The 25,129-nt window shown below is 45.6% G+C and overlaps 1 protein-coding gene across 1 annotated transcript in view; it reads left to right on the top strand.

Moving 5' to 3' along the window:
- The first annotated feature begins 535 nt into the window (after positions 1-535).
- The window catches only part of LOC137893507 (A disintegrin and metalloproteinase with thrombospondin motifs 20), a 63,901-nt gene continuing 39,307 nt past the window's right edge, over positions 536-25,129 (top strand). The window contains exons 1-11 of the mRNA XM_068738918.1: positions 536-626; positions 782-1,143; positions 4,396-4,564; positions 13,246-13,499; positions 15,378-15,461; positions 15,794-15,918; positions 16,029-16,069; positions 16,388-16,493; positions 19,593-19,739; positions 22,881-23,022; positions 24,010-24,114. Of these exons, the coding sequence (XP_068595019.1) occupies positions 536-626; positions 782-1,143; positions 4,396-4,564; positions 13,246-13,499; positions 15,378-15,461; positions 15,794-15,918; positions 16,029-16,069; positions 16,388-16,493; positions 19,593-19,739; positions 22,881-23,022; positions 24,010-24,114 (1,626 nt within the window). The remainder of the gene's footprint in view (positions 627-781; positions 1,144-4,395; positions 4,565-13,245; positions 13,500-15,377; positions 15,462-15,793; positions 15,919-16,028; positions 16,070-16,387; positions 16,494-19,592; positions 19,740-22,880; positions 23,023-24,009; positions 24,115-25,129) is intronic.

The raw sequence follows: 25,129 nt of genomic DNA, 5'->3' as shown, positions 1-25,129 counted from the left end.
TGACTGATGCATTTGCTCCCAGCCTTTTTTTTTATCAGCCTGCAGAGCCCAAGCCTGCCCCATGTGTGGTGGTCGAGGCGCACTCACCATTGGCTCAGGACCCCGGAGGGGCGTTGCTTCGGCGTTGATGAGTGGTTTTTTTTTTTTTTTTTTCTAGGGATGGCTGAAGGAAAACGTTTTGCCACTGATCCCTCCTTTCGGCATTGACTGCAATTTTAACATTAGGCAGCATTTTATTTCTCCCCCCCCCCTCAGAGCGATGAATGTGTCATAAATAGTCCGCATTTATATAGTGGGGGGGTGGGGGGCAGCGGATGCATGTTTAGCAATGCGATGAGGCCAGTGCACTTTGCAAGACTTGCGCTGCAGAGAGCCTCCGCTCATCCCACGACCTGTTGCTGACAAGCCGCGGAAAGGAGAGGGAGAGAGGCGGGGAGCGGGGAGCGGAGGGGGGGGGGGGATCCGCCCGGGAGAGGACAGAGGGTAACTGCCTCGGAGAGGAGACGACAGCCCGGGTTTCTTCTCGGAGGAAATCATGCAGGTTGCAATCTGGCTGCTCGGTCTAACGTGTCATCTGTCAGCGCTCGTCCGGGACACCGTGCAGCAGCGATTGCATCCGAAACAAGGTAGATTATTTCTCTTGATTTATGACACTGTTGTTGATAGAGGATGATGCCGCCCCCCCCCCCCCCCCCCCCCGGTGCGGGGATTTCAAGGATCAGGCTTGTGCATGCTTCTCGCTGTGTGAATCCCAACTTTCTGTGTCCGTTCCTCCCCGCAGAAAGCTTCATCAAGCAGCTGTCATCGTATGAAATCATCACCCCCGTCCGCGTGAACGACTTCGGAGAGTCGTTCCCGCACACGCTGCACTACAGGAGGAGACGCAGAAGTCTGAATGACGACCTGTCGGCTTTGCGCGTTCACTACAGGATCGATGCGTTCGGGGAGCGTTTCCGCCTCAACCTGAGCGCGCAGTCCGACTTCATCGCCCCCTCTTACGCAGTGGTGCATTTGGGATTGGAGCGGAGCAACGCCACGGACTCCCACGTCCACGACGCGAACGCGATGCGCCACTGCTTTTTCCGTGGACACGTCAACGCCGAAAGCGAGCGCGCCGCCGTTTTCAGCCTGTGCACCGGGCTTGTGAGTATTGCAAATACAATGTTGTCGCTTGAATCGAGCCACACTGACGTTTCAGAGGATTCCATTCACGCATGCCCCCCCCCCCCCCCCCCCCCCCCCAGATTAAATTGCGTGTTGCTGGATTTCTGTCACCGTGGAGGAGAGCGTGAAGCTCTGCATCTCCACTCGGCGCATGGGGTGATGCTGCAAGTCTTGGCATCAGGGTTTGGATGAGGGATAAGGTGACAGCAAACAGTCCACCATGCGCGTTCTGGCGAAGTCTCATGAGCAAGAAGCACTAAAAGGGTCCTGATCAGTGTGAAGTTCAGGTTGTGTTGTTTGGCTGACAAAACTTACTGTCACCAAAGAAAAAAGGTCAACATTGAACAGCTTGTAGTTTTACACATTCATGAGAAGTAATAGATGTTTTTGTTTTTAACGATAGAATCACCATCTTTGCTTCAGGATCATAATCCTCAGACCTTAAATTAATGTAATAATGGCTAATAATGATCTTGAAGCCCTAAAATACCTTATGAGGATGCCTTTGTTTGCTGACTCCTATTTGATAGATGTCCAAGGAGATGACTTCATGGGTCACGTAAGGTTACTGGTCAGGGGGCATTAGGTTGAACCCCAGTCACGCCAGCCTGGACTCTGCCTGCATGGTGGGGGGGGGGGGGGGGGGGGTCATTGGCCACAGCAACACAGGCAGTAGAACCATAGCCTCAGAGCCTATCTCGCCGTCCCACCCCATCGCCGTGACTTGAGCCTTATTTTAGACAGTTGCACTGCGCACAGTACCAGGATAGCATGACTCAGAGTGGGAATCAGCTGCACTCTGAGGCTTTGTGAACTAATGCATTCGCAATGCATGCAGCAACTGGACTCAGTTTGAAACATGGCAGGCTGACAAAATGATAAACTCCCATTCAGTGTAAGTTTGAAGGAAAGAGCCCAATCTGTCAGGGCGAAATAAGCCTTTAATGCCCCCCCCCCCCTCTGCCCGGTTTTTGATGCATACAACTTACCTATCCAAATGTGCTTTCATCCCTTTTTAAAAAAAGCAGTCTTGTTGCTTATCCGCATCGTCACTCAGTGAAAATTACAAGACAAAAGAGACACCGCCAGAGGCTATCGGGTCATAAATGCGTCCGTGTCCGATCAGTGGGGCTTCGTGGCCTGGCACATTTTGTCGGGATGAGGTCATTAAGGAATAATTAAGCCCTTAAACAAAGGGGTCATTCTAGAAAAAGCAGGTTCCGCTTTGGTTCAGAGTCGCTCAAAGCCATCCCCAGGGGGGAATTTGGGGGTGGGGGTTGAGGAGCTCTTGGCCTTTTCAAAGTGCCATGGGCAGAAAAGAGGAGTAAGCTGTGAAGATGAGACAATTGCCAAATTGTCAATGACGGTTGTGTGGAACTTGGGGATTGCTCACACCGTGGGAAATGTTAGTTTCTCAACCAGCTTGCGCTCTAATGGAGGTGCGTGGTCAGTCAGCCTGCTCAGAGAGATGAGGGCATCTTCAGTTCAGAACCAGGCAAGGAGCATCACTAAAGATCAAGCTCCTGACTCCCGTAGGTCCTCATTAACTTTAGACTTTGCCTCGAGCACGTGTCTCACTTCTGAATGACTCAGCATGCCCAGGGTTTCAGAGCGTCTATGTGGGATCTGTCATTGCACCCGTTTCACCCGTTTCCCCCCCCCCCCCCCCGGTGGAGGTCCAGATCAGCACTCAGTGCTGAACAGCAGCTAATTGTGTCCCGTCCAAACTTTTGCCAGAGTTTCTGCAGAGCTAAAGCTGGGAAATCCTTCAGACTCTTCCCCCCGTCCATTGACCAAAAAGAACATTTGTCTGTTCAGCTTTCTTAACACCAATGAGTTACCAAGAGATGACAAGATACTCGTAAACGTCTGATCTCATTCCCCTGAGTGAGTCTCAGCTGTAGGTGCAACATTCTCAAGTTTCATTTAAAGGTATGGGAATCGCTGGCCAGATCCGATGTCTCACAGTCAGACGAGCATCATATGGGACAACTTACACATCCACAAGCGTTATTAAAAGAAAATGTGCAGTCTTTGATGCATTAAAGAGTTTTAAACAGTCAAATTTTAGCAGCTATTTTACGTTGGAGTTTTCTTCTAAGTTGGAGCAACTAGAATTTAAGTCAGAAACTAATACGAGTGGAAATCCGTGTCTCAGTGCAACTCATGCTGGAGTCGGCGCCGTAATGTCCTCCATCATTTTCAGTGTTTAATTCTCCAGGAAAGCTTTTGTCGCAGCGTGTCGTGTTCCTGAATGGAAGTCTGATACTCAGGCATGGGATATATATACACACACAACATACTCACAGCACCTGATGCTGCATTTGCCATTAATAGAATAGAATCCTTGATGCGTTTCAACAAAGACTAAGCATGTGCTGCCGTGTGCTGTATACTGTAGCTGGAATGAGAACAGTGACTCATTCAATCCTTCACTGGCTGGTAGGCAGAACATATTGTAATGTGAGTAGTGAGTAACTTTGGGGCGCTGATGCGTTCCTGCCAGTGCCTTTCCTGTGCCATGTTTTCACAAGCTCATCACACTGCAACACTAAATACATGGATCAGTCAAGGCCTCGCGGCATCTTCGAGGAAGGTTGGTGCAAACGGGAAGAAAATCCTTTAACATTTTGAATGATAACACTTACAATTTGCACGTTTTCCACAGTCAAACTTCCACCACCTGTAGGGAATGATCGCGGAACAACATTGCCTTTAAGATAACATTCCAGCGTCCGATATCCTGTTTAAGTGAGCGGTATGAAATTACCATGCAAACAGCATCGGGCCTCATGGCTGAGCGAGCTAAGAAGCTTTTGTGACAGACCGAGCATCTAAATCAATATTAACATTCCTCTGCCTGCAGCCTTGTCCATATGCGATGATGATGATGATGATGTCACTCCTCCCGGTGTCAGATTGTGAGACAAAATGTATTTTCATGAGCAGGAAAGGTAAAATATTTGCATTTGACTGACCCAATAAAAAAAAAAACTTATGCAAAGCTGATTGACGGCATCTAAAATGCCACTTGATTATTCTCAAAGGTTCACTGCTGAATTGTTTTTTGTCACAGAAAGATTGATTTCACTTCAGAAAACCAAAGCCTGGAAATAACTTGCAGCAAAGAATGAGCGTGATTTGACCACAACCTATTTTAAATGTATCAAGTGAAACAAGCAGCCGGTAAACACACGCTTCTTAACGACGCCTCTCTTTTTTATGTTCTAGATTGGAACTTTCACCACGGAGCATGCCGAATACTTCCTGGAGCCTCTTTTAAATGCTGTGGGCGAGGAATACGATGACGAGCACAACAAACCCCACCTTGTCTATCGATATGAAAGGAGGAAGACCATTTTGGAAAGCGGCAACCACACAGAGAGCTGTGCTGCCTCAGGTAACAGCTTTCAGACTGCCTAACTATACCCGCCTGTAACCACTGTCTGGCTGACGTTTCTGCCGACATGCATTCACCGTCTGAGTAATAAACACTGCCCTGAAATAGAAATTACACCCAGTCACAATCTTTTGCTTTCAGGAATCTCAAGAGGGGTGTTACCAAAAAAAACCCCAAAAATCCCAACCTCATCTACTTAATTAAACAAAATGCGCTCCAACAATGTTTTCACTCATGAGCTACTGGAGCGTTCAAGCTGGGGTCTGCGGCAGGATCTCAGAGGAAAGGAATAATTGCTTTTTAGTTTGGAGTCGCGATGAAAAGATCTGGAGAGGTTTTATGCTCGGGAGGCGGCTCGAAAGTCCCCTCGATTTCATTAGAAGTTTTACGGTCCGGGCTTTTGGATGCTGGAGAGGCCCTCAAGAGGAAGAGGGATGACCGATTTAGAGTTCACCACGGCGGAGGGGCTTTAGAGTCGTCCTTACAGGGAGCGTAGTGGGCGGCCTTTGTTGTGCCGTGCAATAAATCTTTTATTTGCAGTCTGCTTGATTTGCTTGTTGTCTGACCTGGCCATTGTCGCCTGGTAGGGGCCATTATATGTGGCGGCAGTTAAAAGAACTTGGCCTGACCTGATGGGCCAGGCCACGACCTCCTTCATACGCTTTGCTCTCTCTCTCTCTCTCTATCTCTCTCTCACTCTGTGTGTGGTAAACAGAGACAGCGCAACATAAGGGGTCTCTCAGGCCCCCACTGAGGCACTTCTATATGCACTCTTCCTTAACAACCAGCTTAGTGAAAGCTTGATGAATGACCCTTGACTTCTGATCTTCCAAAAAAAATATTGATCGGGAAGTATTAACTTCAACGTCTACTTCACTCTAAATAAGACGCATCGTGACTTTTCACATCACGATCTCGACTGATCTGATGCACTCCTTGCAGCAATCAGGTTCTGTGTGCCGTATAACTAGCAGGAAGAGGATTCATACATGTACGAAGTACCTCTAGAGCTTTATTCAAGGGCAGTAGGTGCACAATGAGCAGCAGCATAAAAAAAACACACCAGTGGTTCTGGATTTGGACTGTGAGGTGTCCCAGGCTGGGAATCTTTAACTTTATCAGATAGGCTCCTCTCCAGATGCGGTGATAAATGGCCCCATTGAGCCAAGACTAGCAGGATCGTCCTCTCTTTTTAAGGAAAGGAGCGCTGAACTTGCTGCCACTAACAGGCCCGATGTAAACACTCACTTGTCGCTTGTTGCTCTGCTCCTGTTCTTGGATTCTGACATGTGAATCTCGGCGTACGACTTATAGATCAGTTTTCTCATTGCTGCACTTCTGCCAAATAAATCTCTCTCTTTTTTAAAAATCAGAACGGGTGAATGATAAGAAAGATGAAAGACACTGTGCATTATCAAGCACAAAAACGTCTATCAACAGGAAGGTACGTCTATTGCGATGAGGTTTTCCTTCAGACGTGACGTCTAACCCTGGGGACCGCCGTATCTGCTGAAGCTGAACGTTTCCCATGTTTGTACAGTCCCTGCACACTTCTGCAAAAAAATAAAGTGTTGAAAGAAGAGGAAGGCTGTGTTTTCATCCGAATTAAAAAAAGGGTTTAACTTTGTGATTGTCAACTCTGGCCCATACAAATAGTTGACTTTTTTTCTACACCTGCTGTCAATACCTGCAAGTTTGCAGCAGCAGAAGTGCAGTAAGGCCTTTATAGTGTTACCTTGATGGGAAACAGTGCTTTGTTATTTCAGCAGTCAAGACGTGGCTTTACACTTGTCTACTTGGCTGCTTTTCTTCGCTGTGTGTGTTCGTGCATGCACAAACACACACAGGCAACCACGGCTACTTTCTATGTGCTGTCGAGTGGACTTGGATGCAAAGTTTCCAAAGAGCGACGACTCCACCAGAAACAACATCAACCAGACTTCCCTGAATGGCTTCCCTGCTGTTTCTAATAACTCACGTGGAGGTAGATGTTGAGTGCTTCATGCTAAAATCACAGAGCGTCTTGTTGCGCTTGGTTCTGGCTTTTGAAAGGTTCGATGGTAGAGGCTTACTGGTCTCAAATCACAACGCTGTTCCGACCTTTACGGGGGTATCTGTCTCCAAGCCTTGCATGTGAATCCCTGTGCTGTCCTTCGATAGAGATAGCTGCAAGGATGAGGGCGGCTGCACATAGGGGCAGATTGTTCACTTGTTCTCTTCCCTCTGCTTTCTAGAATCCACGTGAAGACAAGCAAGCGATGGAGGGTAACGGGAGCTGTGCCGTATCTTTTTCTCACAGTTGTTGGCTGCATGTCTAAAGCTGCGGGGTGTCGTATTTTTGTCTGGATTGGAAACAGACAGCTTGACACCAGACATTAGCAGCTATAAACCCAAACGCCAGTGGGACAGAGTTGGCTGCCATGCATTTCATTTCATTTCTCCATGGCTAACTGGGACAACCAAGCGATTGGCTTTGAAGCAGCAATAATTGCCACACATGGGTTCTGTGCCCCTTGACCCCTAATACAACCATTGTATAGGATTGCCCCCTTGGTGCCCACTGAGTATACATGATAGTTCAAAATGCCAGCATCAAGTTTTTGGTCAATGGGTTCATTTACGTGGAAAAATGCCCTCCCCCCGCCTGGGTTTTGAACCAGCCGACTTGAATCGCTGCCCGCGCTCCCTTTGCGCTTTCATGTATGTGAATGGAAGCACTTGTTGATTGTGACCTCACTTCCCTCTTTGTTTGGAGTCACTCACTGGACGGGTGGATGTGACCTTAAGTTTTTCTCCTCCTAGAGGCGTGTGATTACTGGGCTCGCTGGATTGTTTGCTTTGTCTCAGTTGGAAAATATTTTGCAATAAGCTCTTTGTCTTCCTCTCAACGCAGGCTCTTGACAGGGGTCAAGAAAGGCGGCCAGCCAGGCTGTGACGGACGGGCGCTGATCACTCTGACAACCGCTTTCACCTTGAGACTCAGAGTTTAGTTTGCCTTGAGCTTTTGAATATTAAACAGCTCCAAAGGACTCAGACTTAAAAACTGAATCTCTCCTAAGGAAGTACACCTACTATTGTTCGGCAAAATTCGGAGTGCATGTCAGCTCATTGGCCTGTCAGTGGATGAAAGGTCCAGCTAATTATGGGGAATTGCTGAGCAGGCGGCACAGAGGAATGGAGGATGGCGCTCCTTTCTTCATTCATTTGCACCGAGCTCGCCTTCGCTGCATGTGCCTGTCAGAGCTTGGCAGGGACCCCAAGTTCTTCTCGAGCTCCCGCCGTCCGCCATTCTTCTTCTTACGTCTGCTTCACTAGAATGGTTTTCTTATCCATTGCATTTCTATTGGCACACATGAAGATATAAAAACATTTTTTTTTTAAACGGATTACATCAAAACATTGTTTATCACGCGTGTTACGTTCCAGGACCGCCTGCGATAGGTGAAAAACCACGAAGTAGCGATAGCATTAATTTACGCGTATTTTGAACCCTCCCTGCACTGTTATCAACTCACCCTCTACTGTACTGCTACTACTACTGTATTAAACCCCTTCCCACATGCCTTAAAAAACTATTTTGTATTCTAATACGGCTGTTGTTTGCAATGTCTGCTTGAAGGTCTTGAGGCAATGTGTGTACAAGTTTTGCTTTTAGACATGTCATTCTATCAATCGTCTTGCGTGTCAGATAATATGGTCCATTAGACTCATGTTGATGTGACCGTAAGATGACAGATACCCTGGACGGGGCTGGACGGGGCCGGGGCGGGTACAGACAGACTGTAATGTTGATAGCTGCCCTGAAGCTCAGCCCCGTCGAACCCAAAGTGTCATCCTGGTAGTTCCCCGGACAGATTCCAGCTGGGGCTATTTTCTGCCACTGTCTACTGTCTGGGTGTTATTCAGAGATGGGAACTGATTGCAATGGTTAGGGCAACTTGAGTGACAGTGGCATGGGTGACGAGGTGGGTGGGGTGGGACGGGTGAACGCGAACCTACTGAGAGGTAGGCAGGGAGGTTTGTGAAGTCTTAAGGAATAATGATGGCCATTTCTTTTTTTTTTTTGTGGGGGGGGGGGTCTGATCGCTATTCCCTAGATGAAGAAAGCTACGGAAATAAGTGTTCTTCATGTTATTGTTAGACGCCCCCCTGTCAGATGCTTTGTCAATCATTGTTTGTTGGTGTTGTGGTTTTCAGAAAAACCTCTAACCCTAGCTTTACACTCGTGTAAACCATAAAGGGGATCCAGAGAATGTGGAGCATGAGATAGTCCGAAATCCTCAAGTATTCACAGAAATTGTCTTTTTAAATGTCATTCTGTGATTTCCTCCATATTTTTTTTCCTCCTGTTTGAAGAGTTGTTACCTGCACATTTCACAAATATGAGATTATTTGAATGATTTTCAAAAAAGGAATTTACGGATTCGCTTCTGGAGTCTGGATTGTATGGCACCAGGAGGATTATCTACCTTTTTTAATTGCCCTTCTAATTAATTTTTATATTCCCATTCAACTGTTCAGCCACGTTCTTGTGGCTCCAATAACACTTAAGGTAACACAAAAAAATATTATTTTAGTAGTTTGGTGTTTACATTTTCTTCTTTTAGTTTTAATAACTTCAGTCGAGCATCAGTTATTTATTCAATAATATTATTAACCTGAGTTTCTTAAAGTGTGATTCTCAGAAACTCTTGGTTTGATTCTTACCAAACAAAACACTCCAGGCTCACTGCCAATCATCAGGAGCCGAGATCCATAAGTGGCCGTTTTGTCTCCTCAGAGGAGGTCAGCTGCTCCTCCAAACACATTCTTCAGCTGCACCGTTGCTGCCTTTAGCATGCCTGAGAGTACTGTAAGGGTTCAAATCCCACCATCTTTCAATGAGGTGAAAAGCCATGCCAGTTCACTGTTAGAAGCCCAACAATTTGCTGCCTTTGCTTATTTCTGTCTAGCCGCAGAATTGCACGTAATTGTGACCGTGTCTGCCGGTGTTTGAACGCCCCCCCCCCCCGCTTGAGTTGTCATGTTAGTTAAACTGCTGTAACCAAAGTACCTGACCAGGCTCTACCTGTTCTGAGTGTAAGACACACTGTCTGCTTAATTGGCCCCCTGTGGAGCGGCTCCATTGTAAAAGAATGTTAAATACCTCAACAATGACATGTGTTTGTGTGTGTGTTCCCCCCCCCATTGTTGGGCTAACTTCTGACCGAAATGAAGGGGAGTTAAAAAAAAAAAAGAAGCTATTCTTCGACTTGGATTGCAACCTCAGCGAGACAGACGGTTGTGGTCGGGTTGGGAGTACAGCAGTACGCTCAAACAGTAAGTGTGTCTTAAAGCATCACAAGGCTTCCACGCTTAAATACTTGTGGGTGAACGTAAACATAGGAAACCTTAATTTCTAATGAATATGGAGCGCCTAAGGATGAGTCAACAGACACTGCTTATGATATTTGTTGTGTTTGATTATCTTTTGGCACGATTCTAGAAAAAAAATACTTTTGCAAGTTTACAAGCCAAGTAAGTGTTGGAGCATAAAAGTGAGTGGTGTGGATCTGTTTCTGCTTTGCTTTTACTGGAGCCAACCAAATTACAACCTTTATAAGTGCTCGCACACACACACACACACACACACACACGCACATTCCATGCGGGCTGGATTTTATTGTTCTTTGTTATGGAATTCTGCTGGAACTTGGTTTTATGGTCTTTATGGTTATCTCGTGAGATGTAAAAAAAAAAAAAAGAGTTTGGGTGAAGCTGATGCCCAAAGAGGATGACGTTATGGGTTATGTGTTGGGCAGGTCAGGGCGGTCACTCCTTCTCTTCTCATGGTGTAAGTAGCAGCTCGCTACCTAGTGAGCAGAGGATTTCAACCTAAGACGATTTGCGGACGGTTGTGTGTGTGTGTGGCTAATCTGTTCTGATTCAAAGGCTATTATAACAGAGACCATACTTTCACCTCTTCCTCCTCTTTTTTCATCGCACACTCGCTTGGACTGAGCCTTAGCTCCAATTTCTGGGGATTGTACGTACTCTTCTGTTCTTCGTAATCCCTTTGATGTCTGACTGTCTTGCCCTCGGAGAGGTTTTAACCTGGAAAGTACAAAGCGCTGTCCCGGCCCAGCTACACAGGCCGTGTGCAGCACAGACGGCTCTTGGCACTCTTTCGGATGCTGGCGCTGTAGCAGCGGGCTGAAGGCCACCGTGCCAAGACTTGGATGCCATCATGCCAGAGAGTCACACTCCGCCTTGGGTGTCCAGCGGATGACATTGCTTTCTCAGTCTGGGAATATTTTGGTGTTGAGAAAGCAGTGGAATTCTTCTCTATTAACGGGTTATCTCATGTAAAGCCGGGCAGTCAATGAAAAACGTATTAAAACCAGGACTCAGAACCTTATTTGATGAACGCTTTCGTCGGTGCATGCACTTGTAGCAGCTTTTAAATTGTTGCTCTCAGACCAAAGGGGATTAACGTGAAGTCGATTCAATGATTCATTCATTCATTCATTCATTCATTCATTTTCTTCGGCTTTTCCACTTTGCGGGTCACGGGTGTTGATAGAACCTATCCTAGCTTGCGACAGGCGAGAGGGCGGGGTACATTCCGGACGCGTCGCCAGCAAATCACGGGGCCACACATAGGCAGACAACATTCACGCACACATTCTGACACTATGGACAGTGTACAGTAACCAATTCACTTAAATAGCATGTTTTTGGAGTGGGGGGGGGGGGGGGCTGGAGAAAACCCACACGGACACGGAGAGAATATAAATGCCGCACAGATAGTGTCTAACCCCGGTACCGTCTTGCTGTGAGGCGACAGCTCTAACCACGCCGCCACCAAATTGCATTTTTTTATTTTTATAAATCAATTAAAATTATATTAAAGCAGTCCCAAATTTTATTTTAATTTATATACAATTAATAAAAAACAGAAAACATATATGAAATCCACAGAAGCTCATCACCAGCGATGCCTGCCTGGTGTTTGTCCCATGAATTAGGTTCCCTGTGGAACTCTATCTAGGAACTGTATTACATAGAGAAGACACTTTTCTTTCGAATGAAAACATGACATAAAACACTAAACATGAAAATAAATGCCACTGGGGTTTTTATTTTCCACAGAGGCAGATCATGTTAGAAGAAACGGTTATCAAGGTGTGTTTAGCCCTTTCTTTCTCTTTCATAAAAAGATTGAAACCTTATTGGACACATAAGAAGGTTTTCACAAATTGAATCATAGTATTTGCCATTCGTCTAACACCGGAGCAAAATGCTGTTGTGCCAATTCTTTGGCACATTCTCCATGAACTATGCGGTGTACTATACACATGTATTGTATATTCTGTATAGTTTTGCATGCATTGGTGCAAATCTGCACAGCAGCATTATACATGTGTGTACGTGGGCCTATAAGCCTATGGAAATCCGTCTTATCCGGATAAATTCTTCGACTTGGCAGAAACATTTTGGGAGATCAGACTGAACAAATAATCTCCCATGTGTTCATCATTAATCTAACTGATGATGTTGCAGAGCTTTTGCTTGACTGAAAACCATCCTCGGTTTTCAGTCTGGGATGGCTTCAACTGTGTGTCTTTTTTGGGGGGGGTAATTTGGTGGTTACGTGGAGCCCGTTATGACACCATTTCTCCTGTCTGAGGAAACGCCCTCCTAATATGTATGTGAGTCAATTCTGCTTTGACCTTAATGTTTTGTACATTTTTCTTTTACTCCCCTCCAATTAAAACAATCCTTACACTTTCATAGTCCAGTCTCAGCATCTGTCTTCCTCTTTAACTTTGCTCCGTCATGGTTAAGGAATCTGTTGCTGACAGCCAGCTCATCACATTCAGGTCAGCAGAGAGAAGGCCAGTAAGAGTCTGTGTATTTTATCAAACTACTAAAAACATTGGCTTCAATCTGGAATTAGACATTTTACAGGGTCTGAGGAAAAGAGAGGAGGCAGAGCTAGAAGTGGAGGAGATGAAGATGCTGAGGTTCTCCTTGGGAGTGACCAGGTTGGATAGGATTAGAAATGAGGGAATAAGAGGGACAGTGAAGTTCAGATGTTTTGGAGATACGGTCAGAGAGACCAGACATTGATGGTTTGGACATGTCCAGAGGAGAGACGGGGACAATATCAGTAGAAGGATGCTGAGGATGGAACTGCCAGGGAACAGGGCTAGAGGTCGACCCAGGAGAAGATACATGGATCTAGTGAGGGAGGACATGGGAGTGGCTGGTGTTGGGGAGGACGATGCAAAGGACAGGTGGAAGCGGAAAACATTGATTTGATGTGGCGAACCCTCACGGGACAAGCCGGAAGTCCAGTAGTAGTCTGACTTACCTTCATGCACAGGGAATGCAAACTGACTGACCTGCAAACTCCTGCTTTCAAAGCTCAGCACTGACCTCGTGTCTGTTGCTATCCTGTATTCCCCAGCGCTGGATTGATGTGTTATGTCTTCTGTTATGTGATTGGAATTCAGCAAAAGCTAAAACCCATGAATATTAACTGGTCTGACCTTTTACCAGGCGTACAAATGAAACACCTTGATAACACCAAATGTGGAGCACCCAAGGTGAATTTAAGCATAGGATACACAAATTCTCCCCTGTGGTTGAGGTTTTAGTTTTAGTTACTCATCAATGATATTTCTTTCTCTAAACAGGGGCTTCCAAGAGGCCGGTTGCATTTGAGAGCAGAGGGAACATGGGCGAGGAGCTCGATTCTCTCAGAACCACGATAGATGCCAAACATATTCACGACCAAAACTCCACCGGCATCCACGCGAGATCCCACCGCAGGCGCAAGCGATTCCTCTCCTACCCTCGCTACGTTGAGCTGATGGTGACGGCGGACGCCAGAATGGCGCGGCACCACGGACGCAACTTGGAGCACTACATCCTAACAATCATGTCAGTAGTAAGTAAAAAATAATGTTTCTAAAAATCATTTTGAAAACATTGTTCACTGTTATTAGAAGCTAGTGAGATTATCCTGCGTTTTGCTTGGCTGGTTAACCAAAATGTGACTTCCTGTCTACTTTCATTTGTCTGTTTCTGCTGTTGCCCATCGATTCGGTCCTGGGCTTGTAAACCGTTAAGCCGCCATGTAGCCAACATGGCGATTGTGGAAGGTTGGAAGAGTCCATCGTTCAACACTCTTGGGTCATTCTGCGGGGGCAGACTGGGCATTCCGGGACGCAGCAACGGTCACTTTGTATTCAACTAATTTCCTGTTTAGACATGTTGGAAAAGCTTGGAAAACTGTGACATCTTTCTATTTAACCGCAGTAGTATAACTACAAAGATGTGGAGCCATGGAAATATAGCCTCTTTGTAATGTGGTAGACTAATCCTGCAGATTATCAGGAGCTTTACACTTTGGTCATAAAGTCTTGTCTTGACCCTTGCGTGCTGCTGCTTCAATGAAAGTTGGCCAGTTAATTGGAAAATCCTGCCTCGACAGCTTGACTTCTCTAGGAGTCCCACATCTGACCGGGAGAGCCGGCTGCTAATGAAGCCGCCGCCGCCACCGCGATCGAACGAGAAGCAGCGGGGTAGTCCATGTCTCAAAGCAGGATAGGTTATCAATTATGCTGAACTGCATGTCTCTCACCAGTATGACGAAGAGAAAGCTCAAAATAATCATTAGCTTATACAGGAGTAATGATTGTCAGTACGGTGTTAACAGTAAGCAAAGGTGAGAGGGTTCAACCAACGTGAAACGGGGCAGTTCTTCCATGCTTATATCTGCAGACCAGACATGCAAAAACAAGCGCACCTTCAATCCTTTTGCCTGATCGATTGCTCATTTGACTTTTTTTTGTTAATTAAACAAAATCTGACAATTTGAAGCCCAAAAGATGAATCTATCAAGTGTGGTTTTCGGGCATTGGTGATGCTTATAAATATTTATTTTTAATCAAATTATATGTAACATATACCAGTAAACCCTTTTGATTGATGAGCTTCTGCAAACACTAAAAGGGCAACAGATGGTGGGAAGAAACACGTGTTCAGAAATCCAACACCTCACCTCCAGTCAAACTTTTGAAATTTTAATTTCACCTCCAACATCAATCGATCATGATGGAAATTTGTGCAGAATAGATCAGTGGTGAGGGATTGGTCTCTGCGGCTTTGTGCCCTCAGCTCTGCGTGCCGCTTGCATTTCGTGCTGCTGTCTCGTCCACTTCTGAGACAAACACAACGTCGCGACCTTCTCTGTCACCGTTGGACCTGCACAGACATGCTTGTTGCCTGCTTTGGACATCGCCTGGGCCGTGTTTGCGTCCCCCAGGCTAAGACAAGCTAAATGTTTATAGTGGACTAATGAGTTCCTGTCAGGAGGCAGCTCATGGCCTCGGGACACTGCTGGCCGACTGTGACTGGGGTGCCTGAGGAAAGCAGGAGAAGCAGAGAGGGAATGTTTTGCCGTCCTCACCGAGGGGCTTCTGAGCTGTAGCTTTGCTGAAGTTTCACATTTTTGTGGAACCCCGCTTTCAGTTTATTTTCTTTTTTTTGAAGTCTGTACAGGAATCGTAATTGGTTTTAATACCCCGTTGATTAAACCTGCCCCAAATTAGACTTCTTTTTTTTCTTCCCTCCCTTTCTGTTGACTTCAGTGAACTTTCCTGCCTTGATTAAACCCCATGGCGCTCAGCCAGGAACCAGAATCTCATTGCGAGTAATGAGTTATAGGAGAGCTAGTCTAGCTTTGACACTGCACAGCACTGTTGGTTCGGGTTAGTGGAGGTTTGCATTTTTTTTTTGTCTGTGTGTTTTGTCTTCCTTACAGGTAGCAGCAGTGTACAGAGACCCCAGTGTAGGAAACCTCATCAACATCATGATTGTTAAGCTCGTCGTCGTCCACAATGAGCAGGTGAGTGCTCAGTCTTCAACGCTGCCTGCATCCAGGGTCTCCAACAGGCCTTTTCTGTATGGACGTAAAAGGACACTCAGCCTTGTCAGTCTCAAGCTTCAAGAGAGATCTCCTTGCGAAACAAATGAAGGCTCCTATTTGAGACAGCCACCTGCAAATAGAAGGGGACCTGAGAGACACTCGAACTGATTATTAAATAGTGAAGTGGAATTTTTTTTATATTTTTGTATTTATTTACAATCTAACTTAGCCAGCCACTCCCTAGGAAACTACAGTACGTATATCCAGTTTCTCGACCACATGCAAATGTAATTGTATGCCATGCTAAACAGGAAGGACCTACAGTGAGCTTCAACGCCGCCACGACGCTCCACAACTTCTGCGTCTGGCAGCAGAGCCAAAACGTCCAGGACGACAGCCATCCCTCGCATCACGACACGGCGCTGCTCATCACCAGGTACTCCTTCGTCTCCGATCGTCACTCTGAGAGCAACGTTTCTGAAGAAAACTGCTGTCTCCACGGGGTAACCGCATTGTGCGTTTCTTTTATGTTGTTTTGTCTTTTAGGGAAGACATCTGCCGTGCGAAAGATAAATGTGACACGTTAGGTAAACTTCTGCCTTTCTCCTCTCACAAGTTTATCCTCCTCAGATCTGTTTCAATTCACTTCCCACTCCTGTGAACCACAGCTCGTAAACGGGGCACTGATGAGTTTATGTGCAATCTGTCAGCTAATAATATTACAGTGGCAGAGCGGAGTGGTAGAAATAGGAGGGAGGGTGGAGGGCGTGCTAATCTCTCTATTACGGAGCAGCGGTTTTGATGGTTTAATCACCTTTAACACTCAAGGTGCATGGTTTTTTTTCTTGTTTTTTTTAAAAACTGTGTGTGTGTGTTTCCTTATGTGTGTGTGCGCGACCCTGTAGGGCTTGCGGAGCTGGGGACCATGTGCGACCAGTACCGGAGCTGCTCCATCAGTGAGGAAAATGGAATTAGTGCCTCCTTCACCATCGCTCATGAGCTGGGCCATGTGTAAGTTGCAGAACGACACTTATGCTAACCCCTCCACCCACCATCCGCCACCCCCCCCCCCCCCCCACCCCAAAAATAGAGTACGCACATTCTATCTCATCCCTCCACAGCCGGTTTCGACCAACAAAAGCCCTCTTATCAAGAGTCGTAGAGTGCTGCGGACACAGGTGCAAAAAATAATAAAGTGAAGACTTGACATTTAATAACATGCCAGCTTATCATACCTTATTGCACAGGCCAAGACATTAACCCTGCATGTGGCAGCGCTTGGACTGGCTCTCTGATGGAATGCTGCTTGATTTCTCCTTTGAAATTATGGTAAATAAATTAAAAAAAGAACTTTGTCAAAGCGAGACACAGAACTTTTATCAGACAAGGCTGAGCACTGTTTGATATTCAGAGCTCGCTTTGCTCCCAGATGCTTCTCCGCCCATCATCGCTGAAGACCGATCAAACAGGCTGGGGATGTCACGGCGACGTCATATGAAACTCTGCTTGTGAGCACGGCTGTGTTATGGCAACACGCCTGTCTGCCGGTGAATGTTTCCACAACAAGCCAACATTGCCACACGTGCAGCGGAAAGAGGCGCATCATCGCCGTCCAAGTCATAAAGTGAAAACGTGCCATTTCATCTCTGATATCGGGGTTTTCTTAATCCTATCAGCTCTAGTGAAATTCAATAAACACTGATAGCTTTAGATTAGATATTTACCACCATTTATTTTTCTTTCATGGGACTCACTTTTAAGCATTTTTCTTTTTTTAACAAAGCATCTATTTTGATGCTTGATTTTCCCTCCCTTATCCCCACCTTCGTTGTAGAAGACACAATGGGAGGTTCCTTTTCCTTGTATTTTCCTGTCCATTTCCATAGCATAGTCAAAGGGACCATTGAATTAACACTCCACTCCTCTCACACATCTTCCCAGTGGATTGGACCCGAGCTGCTTCATAGATGAGACCTTCTCTTTGCATCTTGTTTGGAGGCCCGGCCGGCTCCTCCTCCTGGTGTGGTTAATCTCTGCCTTCACAGGCATGAGCTTTCCTGGGTGTTACGCACTCAGGGAACGCCAGCATCAGGTAGTGGGAGCCACTCGAGAGTAGTGCAGATTAAAGAGAGACTAATGGACAGGCCTTTCTCCGATGACTGCAAGGACTTGCAATTACTAATAGACATTGCAGGGATTTCCTGTGTCACTTGATAGCCATTTTAAGGTGACACATATAATCAAGTCCGTCACCAGACAATGGCAAGGACTTCAGCTTCAGTCTCGAATGACAAATCAATAGTTCTGACATTTCGATTGGAAGTCTGAAAGCTGCACACAGACTTTCTCTTTCAGCAACTTAAGAAATAATAAAAGCCGCGCCACTAAAAACCTCACTGGCATTATCCTGATCGCTTCAGACAATTGAACCACTTAGCTAAGTGGTTCAGATTACTTGGATTGTTAAAGATGTCTTTTTTTTTATGGAGCGCTGCATTTAAATACGCACAGCGTCGTGTGGGATTATGTCCAGACTCCACAGGGACAGCAGAACAATAGGAAACATTTTACGCTCTTCAGGCTTGGAGGATGGATAATGAGAAAAGAGACTTTATTTGTGACTTGGGTGAGACTCGTACAGACTCTCTGCTGTGTTTCACAACTGGGCTAATGTTTGGTAGTTATATATAACAGACTGACAGCTTCTCTGTAAGGGCGGTACATGCTTAGAGTGAAACAGTTTAAGTTAAAAGCCCTGACTCAAGGTGAGTGGACTTTAAGTCATCGCGTTTTATTGCATGGGTTGGTACTCTCCCACTGGGATTCATCCTGCCATTGATCCGTCCCTGGAGGATGCCAAACCGAGGACCAGAAAATGTCTTAATTTATGACGTAATTACGCTAAAAGGCTCAGGATTTCAAAGCTGCATCCCCTTTAGAGAGCTTGGTCAGCTAAATCTCCATAATGTGAAGAGAGCTCACCTTTCTTACAAATCAGTTTCATGATAATGAGAAAATTATGGCACCGCCATTTTTTCCCCTCTGTAAGATACCCTAACTCTAATCAGGGGTTAGCAATTGGTGGACCACGGGCCAAGTTTGGGACATGAGAGACTTCCATCTGGACCTCAGAGCCTTTTGATACAATGGGGCTAAAAGTGGGCAAAAAGATGGTGCTATTATTAGATTGAGCATTATCTTAATGTCATGAAAGGGTTTGGCCATGCGTCCGTGCATGCTGTTTTATATTATAATAGAAGTCAGGGTCCTCAGACATCAAGCGGGGGGAGGAGGGGTGAATTCAATTTTATCCGGACTCCCCCTGCATCATCTTGGTGCACCTGCGCACCGTCATAAGCGACAAAGAATCGTTCACGAAACCCATTTGAGCCAGATTTGATTTTGTCAGCATCAGCCAACAGCTTGATTTGTGCCAGAGGCTTTCTGTAATTATTCCCTGGATGCTTGCCTTCAGACCCTTGGCTCCTGTGGGGTGGGCCTCATGCCAAGCCCGGGCTAGGTCTCGTTTATGCGGCTTTATGGATTGACCCTCAGCCGCAGTCCAGAGCTCAGCGCTAGCCCACATCCTGCTGTAAACATCTCAGACGTCACACAGCTGCATGGAGTCTTGTGCTTATATGTGCAAGCATGTGTTAATGCACTACATGCATTTACAGGCTAATGCCAACCAGCGGTGTAGAACAGGACATCCGCTCTATGCTACTCTGAACAAGGAACCTCCTGTGAAGACTCTTGCTCTAACTATGTATAGCGTATGAGTAAATCAACAAAGTTTTATCAGTATTCAAATTGGATATCCTTGAGTTTGGTCTTTGCATCCAAGCCTTTGAGAATGTGAAACGACTGAAACATAACAGAAGAGCTGGAGAAGGCTCTCAGTAACCCGTCTGCTAAAATACTACAGGGGATGGATGCTGATGTACAATGATTACATTTTACACACATGGTATATTTCCTGCTGGGCAGTTATAATTTGACTATAATCTAGTCTGATTACTATCAAGATTGATTTCAGAGACATAAAGAGGAAAATGTCTTAAAAGACCTTTATAGTTGGTTCTTTATATCTCGTTCTCATCTGTGCACCAGGTTCAACATGCCTCACGATGACAACCCAAAGTGTCGGGAGGCTGGCATGAAGCACCAGTATCATGTCATGGCGCCCACCCTCAACTATGACACCCATCCCTGGTCGTGGTCCAAGTGCAGCCGCAAGTACATCACAGAGTTTCTCGAGTAGGTATCAGCCCTCCTCGCCTGTTCTAAACCGATTTATGTGTGAAATGAAAGACTAATTACCTGCTTTTCTCATGCAATGAAGGGGATTCTTCTCCATAAGATCACATTTTATGTAAGCTATTCATTTCGTCTTGTTGAGACGTGGCCAGCTAAACAATCTGCTTCCTTTTCTCTCGCAGAGCTTTGCAGACAGGTCAGTGCAGTGTAAACTGCGCACAGTTGTTATTGCCTGGTGTTGAAAAAGTATTTCCTGTTTGAATCCTGGGATCTTCCTCGGATGGCCCGAGCGATGGATGTTCTGCATCCCTTCAGTTCTCTAGATGCTGGACAACCAGTAATCCAGTGACGAGCCTGCTTTCCACTCTAAAACATGTAGCGTGGGGCAACGCTCATTCAGAAACTCGTACGCGCACTGTGTTCAAAGCCTTCACTTCAAGATGGGAAATGTCAGTTAGAATTAGATCTTGCTTGGACGTGACCCTTACTCTTTGCCTTCTTTCTTCTGTTGCTTGTGGAAAACTTTGACAAAGGACAGCTTTGTTCACCAGATGCATCTTGAAAGCTTAGTGCATGGAGTTTGAAGGTTGTGCTTCGCATAGTTTCCAGCCAACGATGACCTCAACATGAAGTGGTTGGAACAATTAGCTCAAGATTCCGAGATCTTTTCATCCATTTGGACCTGACCGTGTCGGCAGTGTTAGACTTTCGCGTGTGAGGCTGATTAGCATGCAAAGAAACAGGAAGTTCATGATGCAAATGTTGAATACATTTGTGCAACCATTTGCTAACCATATGCGATATATGGGACACAATGCAGCTATGTAAAGAGACTCTGCAGTGTGGAAGCTGCAGCAGTGGGAAAGGCCCTTCAAAACGTCGGCCAAGAGCTTTTTAAATCCGTCTCCAGCCAACAATGGGCAGCATTGATTCAAACTCGTACTTCTATAGTACTACTCCTGCACAGCGAGTTGACTTGGTCAACTACGCCAGTGTTTTAACTGCCCATTCTCTCTGAAGAGCAAATTCAATCTGCAACGTTCGCCTACATTGTAAAAGACGACCGGCCATGCCAACACTCAAACATCCCATTTAAAAAGCAAAAAGATTCCTCTCCTTCTCCCACCTCTCATTATAGCTTTAATGATGCTTCAATGTTGTGCAGCTAAAAAGTGATAGCCACCAACCGGTACATAAAGCAACATTAATTCCCCCTCATGCACCCTGCAGTTTTATTTGTGTTTTGGAATCCAAATACAAAAGTAAAACACGAATATTTTACTGTTCCCACTAATTATTGTGTTCTCTGGGTGTTGAAAGTCTATGTTTTTCCATTGTGCCTTTCAAAAATGAGCTTAACCACTCTGACAGCAGCCACTCTTGGAAACTCCCATACGAAACAATTTGAAGTGCTTTTTCAGACGGTCCACCCATCTATCCATCCATCCATCTATCTATCCATCCATCCATCAACCACTTATTAGGGGCCGGGTCGCGGAGGCAACAGTCTCCGCGACCCGGACTTTGTGGACAAAACTCACCCACTTGAACTGCTATCCTATTGTGGTAGCAGTTCTAGGGGGAAAAGTTGTCTTTAAAAAATCAATCAAGATGGATCATTATGCATTCAAATTGTGCACTGCTCAAACCAGTCATTGTCTAGTTGTCTATCACTACCCCCAGCAATTATTACATCTGACATGACAGCTTTGCTGCATTTACTCGCCGCTGTTTGATCAAACACGATGCTGTATGTCAGCCCTCTGTAACGGCCATCAATCTCACATAGTAGTTGACTTATATGCGCTCTTTTTCGAGGACACCCCACCGCGATCAACGTGGAAACTGTGATTGTTTAGTCTCTTATAACAAGCACATGAAAGCCATCTATAAGTCATCTTATAAATAAACCCACTTTCAAGTTTTCAATGGCTGCCAGGTGTGGAATCTCATCTGCTGCCTGAGAGGAATTGCCTCGCTGTCCCAGACACCACTGATATTCTTATATATATAAAAAAAAGTAATTTTAGAAATGACCACACTGACCTCTTCTTCTCCCCTACCTGTCTGCCTTGGTCTTCATAATAATTCCTTTATATTCCATCACATTGTTTAAACAGATGACCAGCTGTTGAAAGGCACTCTGATATGGAACCGTCTGTTTGATTCCTTTACTGGCGGCTCTATAGTTCCCATTCACAGTATCTTCAATGACCGGTTTGTGCTCCAGGCACGCTCGCTCCTGTGCCACCCAAAGCTGTTTGCTACAGTTTCTTATGTTATGGCTGGAAATGAAAGGGCGAAGAAACAAAGTGATGGCAGCTCATTGTAATCCTGTGTAATTACAGGCTTGGCACATCACTTGGGACTTGCATGGAGCAGGTGTTTTAGCCCGGATTGCATTTGTCAGAACGACACAGACATGTTTTGTAATTACACATCTATGTGTGTCTCATTCACCAGTTTCCTTTTTTTTTAAGTCAACAAAAAAGGAAGGGATCTTTTGGGGCTTGGCTCGCTCCGCTAACATGTTTGATTAGGGCCTTTTCAGGCTGATGATCAGGCTGTCGGCACGCATGCATTTATTCCAGCTGTGCTTACTTGTTGCCACTGCTACTGTGTTGTGGCTCAGGGTGTGGGTGACATACGGTGCAATCTGTCATTACAGTGCAACACTGGCAACTGACAGATTTATGTAACTTAATCAAGGTGCTCTATGACTTCATATTCTCTTGTTTTCCAACAGCACAGAGATATTGCACCTGAGGATAGAAATGTGGTCACTGCGCTGATCCTTTTCAGTCTGTGTCATAATGCTGTTTTATTCCATCTGACTCTTGTTTCATCGTGACATCATTCATTAGCAGGCCATTGAGAGGAAGCTGCATCAGTCGCTGTCCGGTTACTTCTCAGACCACTCACATGGGAAAATACTCCTGAGGATGATCACAGACAATCACATATACTCATTTTTATTTTTTTTACTGTGTTCTTGTGAACGATGATGTCACAACTTCCTGCACGATCTGAAAACTTTGAATTTTCCTGAAAGGTTCCCACCATGAGTTTTTTTATTTTTTTTACCTGTATTTTAGTTGTGGTTTGTACTTTTTAAATGACTGAACACTTACTGTTTGCCAGCACTGGCTATGGGGAGTGCCTCCTCGATGAGCCCATAGGTCGGACGTACGAGCTGCCCAACCTCCTCCCAGGTCAAATCTACAACGCCAACAGACAGTGTGAACTCATGTTTGGACCCGGCTCCCAAATTTGTCCCTACATGGTAAGCTGACACGCTGTAGGATAATAAGACTAAAAAAAACATTGGAAAAAAGCAAAGAATCAGGTGGAGAAATGCGATGCTCTTTTCTCTTCTCAGGTTTACAAGAGAACAGTTATCCATCCAAGCCAGTGTCACAGTCTGCAGGCCAAATGTTGCACTCACAAAGAAAGGGATATATGAGAAATTGAAATCTATGCAGTGTTTAAAAAGTAGTTTCCGAAAACTACATTACCCAGGATGCATGATGGCGTCACCCAGTTGCCATGTGCTGTCACTGTATTAGCATTGCAGTGTTCTATAACCTTTCCAGCACAGGAGAAAGTAAAAAGGTGTTGCAAAAAAAAAAAGCTCTTTATAAAGGATTGCAAAGCAAATACTTGTCTGTATTTGTGGAGACAAGCTGATTTGTCTTATTTCTAATGAGGGACTTGAGGTGCCAAAGGAAAACAATTTCTGGAAGCACTTTTGACAGCAAACAACTTTAGAACCAAGAATAGGAACAGGACAGAATATGTTTGCAGTTGTAGAGAAAATTACAGAAAATCATGCAGCAATGAAATAAATACTTCTTGCGCCCGCAGAAATCACTTGCCCATGTGTTCCTCCACTTTGCTTGTCATATGGTGTATTTTTGAAGGAGTGATGTCAATAGATGAATGCCTGCTTGCCATTATTTTATAGTTTTTGGCAGATTTGTATTTTCAGAACCAGCATTTATTTCCTAAATTATTGTACGTCCTTCATCGCTAAAAGACTCGTTGAGGTCTTTTTTTTTATGTGGTCTGGGAAGAAATAGATTCTGACACCCCCGATTCGTAGACATTAAACTGTACTCACTTAATGGCATGTAGTCTTTATCACGCTTTAATGCATCGACAGAGAAAGAGGACTTTAAACTAATCTGTTCCTGAACACTTTTGAAAGCATCTAAACGTTCTTCATATCTTCAGGTACTATGGATGAGCTCTTTCCTTCATTTCCCCATAGAAACAGTGCAAGAGGCTGTGGTGTACGAGTGCAGAGGGGGACCACAAAGGATGTCGCACGCAGCACATGCCACTGGCTGATGGGACCGAATGCGGACATGGAATGGTGAGTAGGTCTACATGCACACCTGTATTGCCTGAGGAAAAGGTTGTACACAGCGCTACAACGATATAGACTGATTGACTCTTCGTTTTTCTGCCTTCCTGTGTGTGGGTGTTGGTGAAGAAATCAAAATTGTATTGTAGTCACTAAAACATCTTTGTGAATGGTGTAAGGCGGATCTCTATAGAAGGTGAAACGTGCAATTCACATTTCTTTCATATCATCAATTTGCAGAGCTAAAATTAGTCCCTCTCTTCCGTCCTCAGCCGTGTTGTTGGAGCTGGCCTCACTGCAGCATTTACTGGCACAAGCCAAACCACCCATGAAGTGTCGCTTTGAATCTTGATGCCTTTCCCTTCCAGCTCACTTCCTCTACCAAGAAAAGAAAAAAGGAATAATATATCATCCAGTACTTTCCTGCCTGCATCCTGGTGGTCGAAACTGATGTAAATGTGGTCAGGTGATGGCCCTGGGTAGAAACCTGAAGCTTTTCCCTCCGTGTTGTTACGGGGGGGGGGGGCAATCCCCATTAGCCTTCATGTTCTCCTCGCTATGGGATGCTATGCTAATTAGGGCTGAGACGGCGTGTCAGTCACTGAGGATACAGGGAGAGGAGGGCTGCATGGGAGGGGGCCAGAAAGAGGAGAGACAGAGGGGACGAAAAAGAGGGACAGAGAATTGTGAGAGGGGAAGGCGAAGACGTGAGCCCTTTGAAAGAGGATGCCGCCCACCGTTTACAGTTGAGTCACCTTGATGTGAACCCGTGACCCCAAAACCTCTTTAAAAGGCGGGTGACTGGGTCAGCGGTCAGGCCGTAACAGAGTCCAGGATGAGGCCGGCCAGTGTTCTCACAAAAGACCTCACATCATTCTGCAGTGCAGGAGGTGGGAGGGGAGGAAAGAGGAGGAGGTACAAGGGGGGGTGGGGGGGTGAAGATGTAGCAGGCTGGTGTTTAGCATTCAGGACGTGTATGAGTGGGAGAACGAGGGAGCGAAAGAAGGAGGGTTCTCTTCTCTCC

This window comes from Brachionichthys hirsutus, chromosome 5, assembly GCF_040956055.1.
Source record: "Brachionichthys hirsutus isolate HB-005 chromosome 5, CSIRO-AGI_Bhir_v1, whole genome shotgun sequence".
NCBI classification, from domain to species: Eukaryota; Metazoa; Chordata; class Actinopteri; order Lophiiformes; family Brachionichthyidae; genus Brachionichthys; species Brachionichthys hirsutus.
This window is presented reverse-complemented; position numbering and strand designations above follow the sequence as displayed.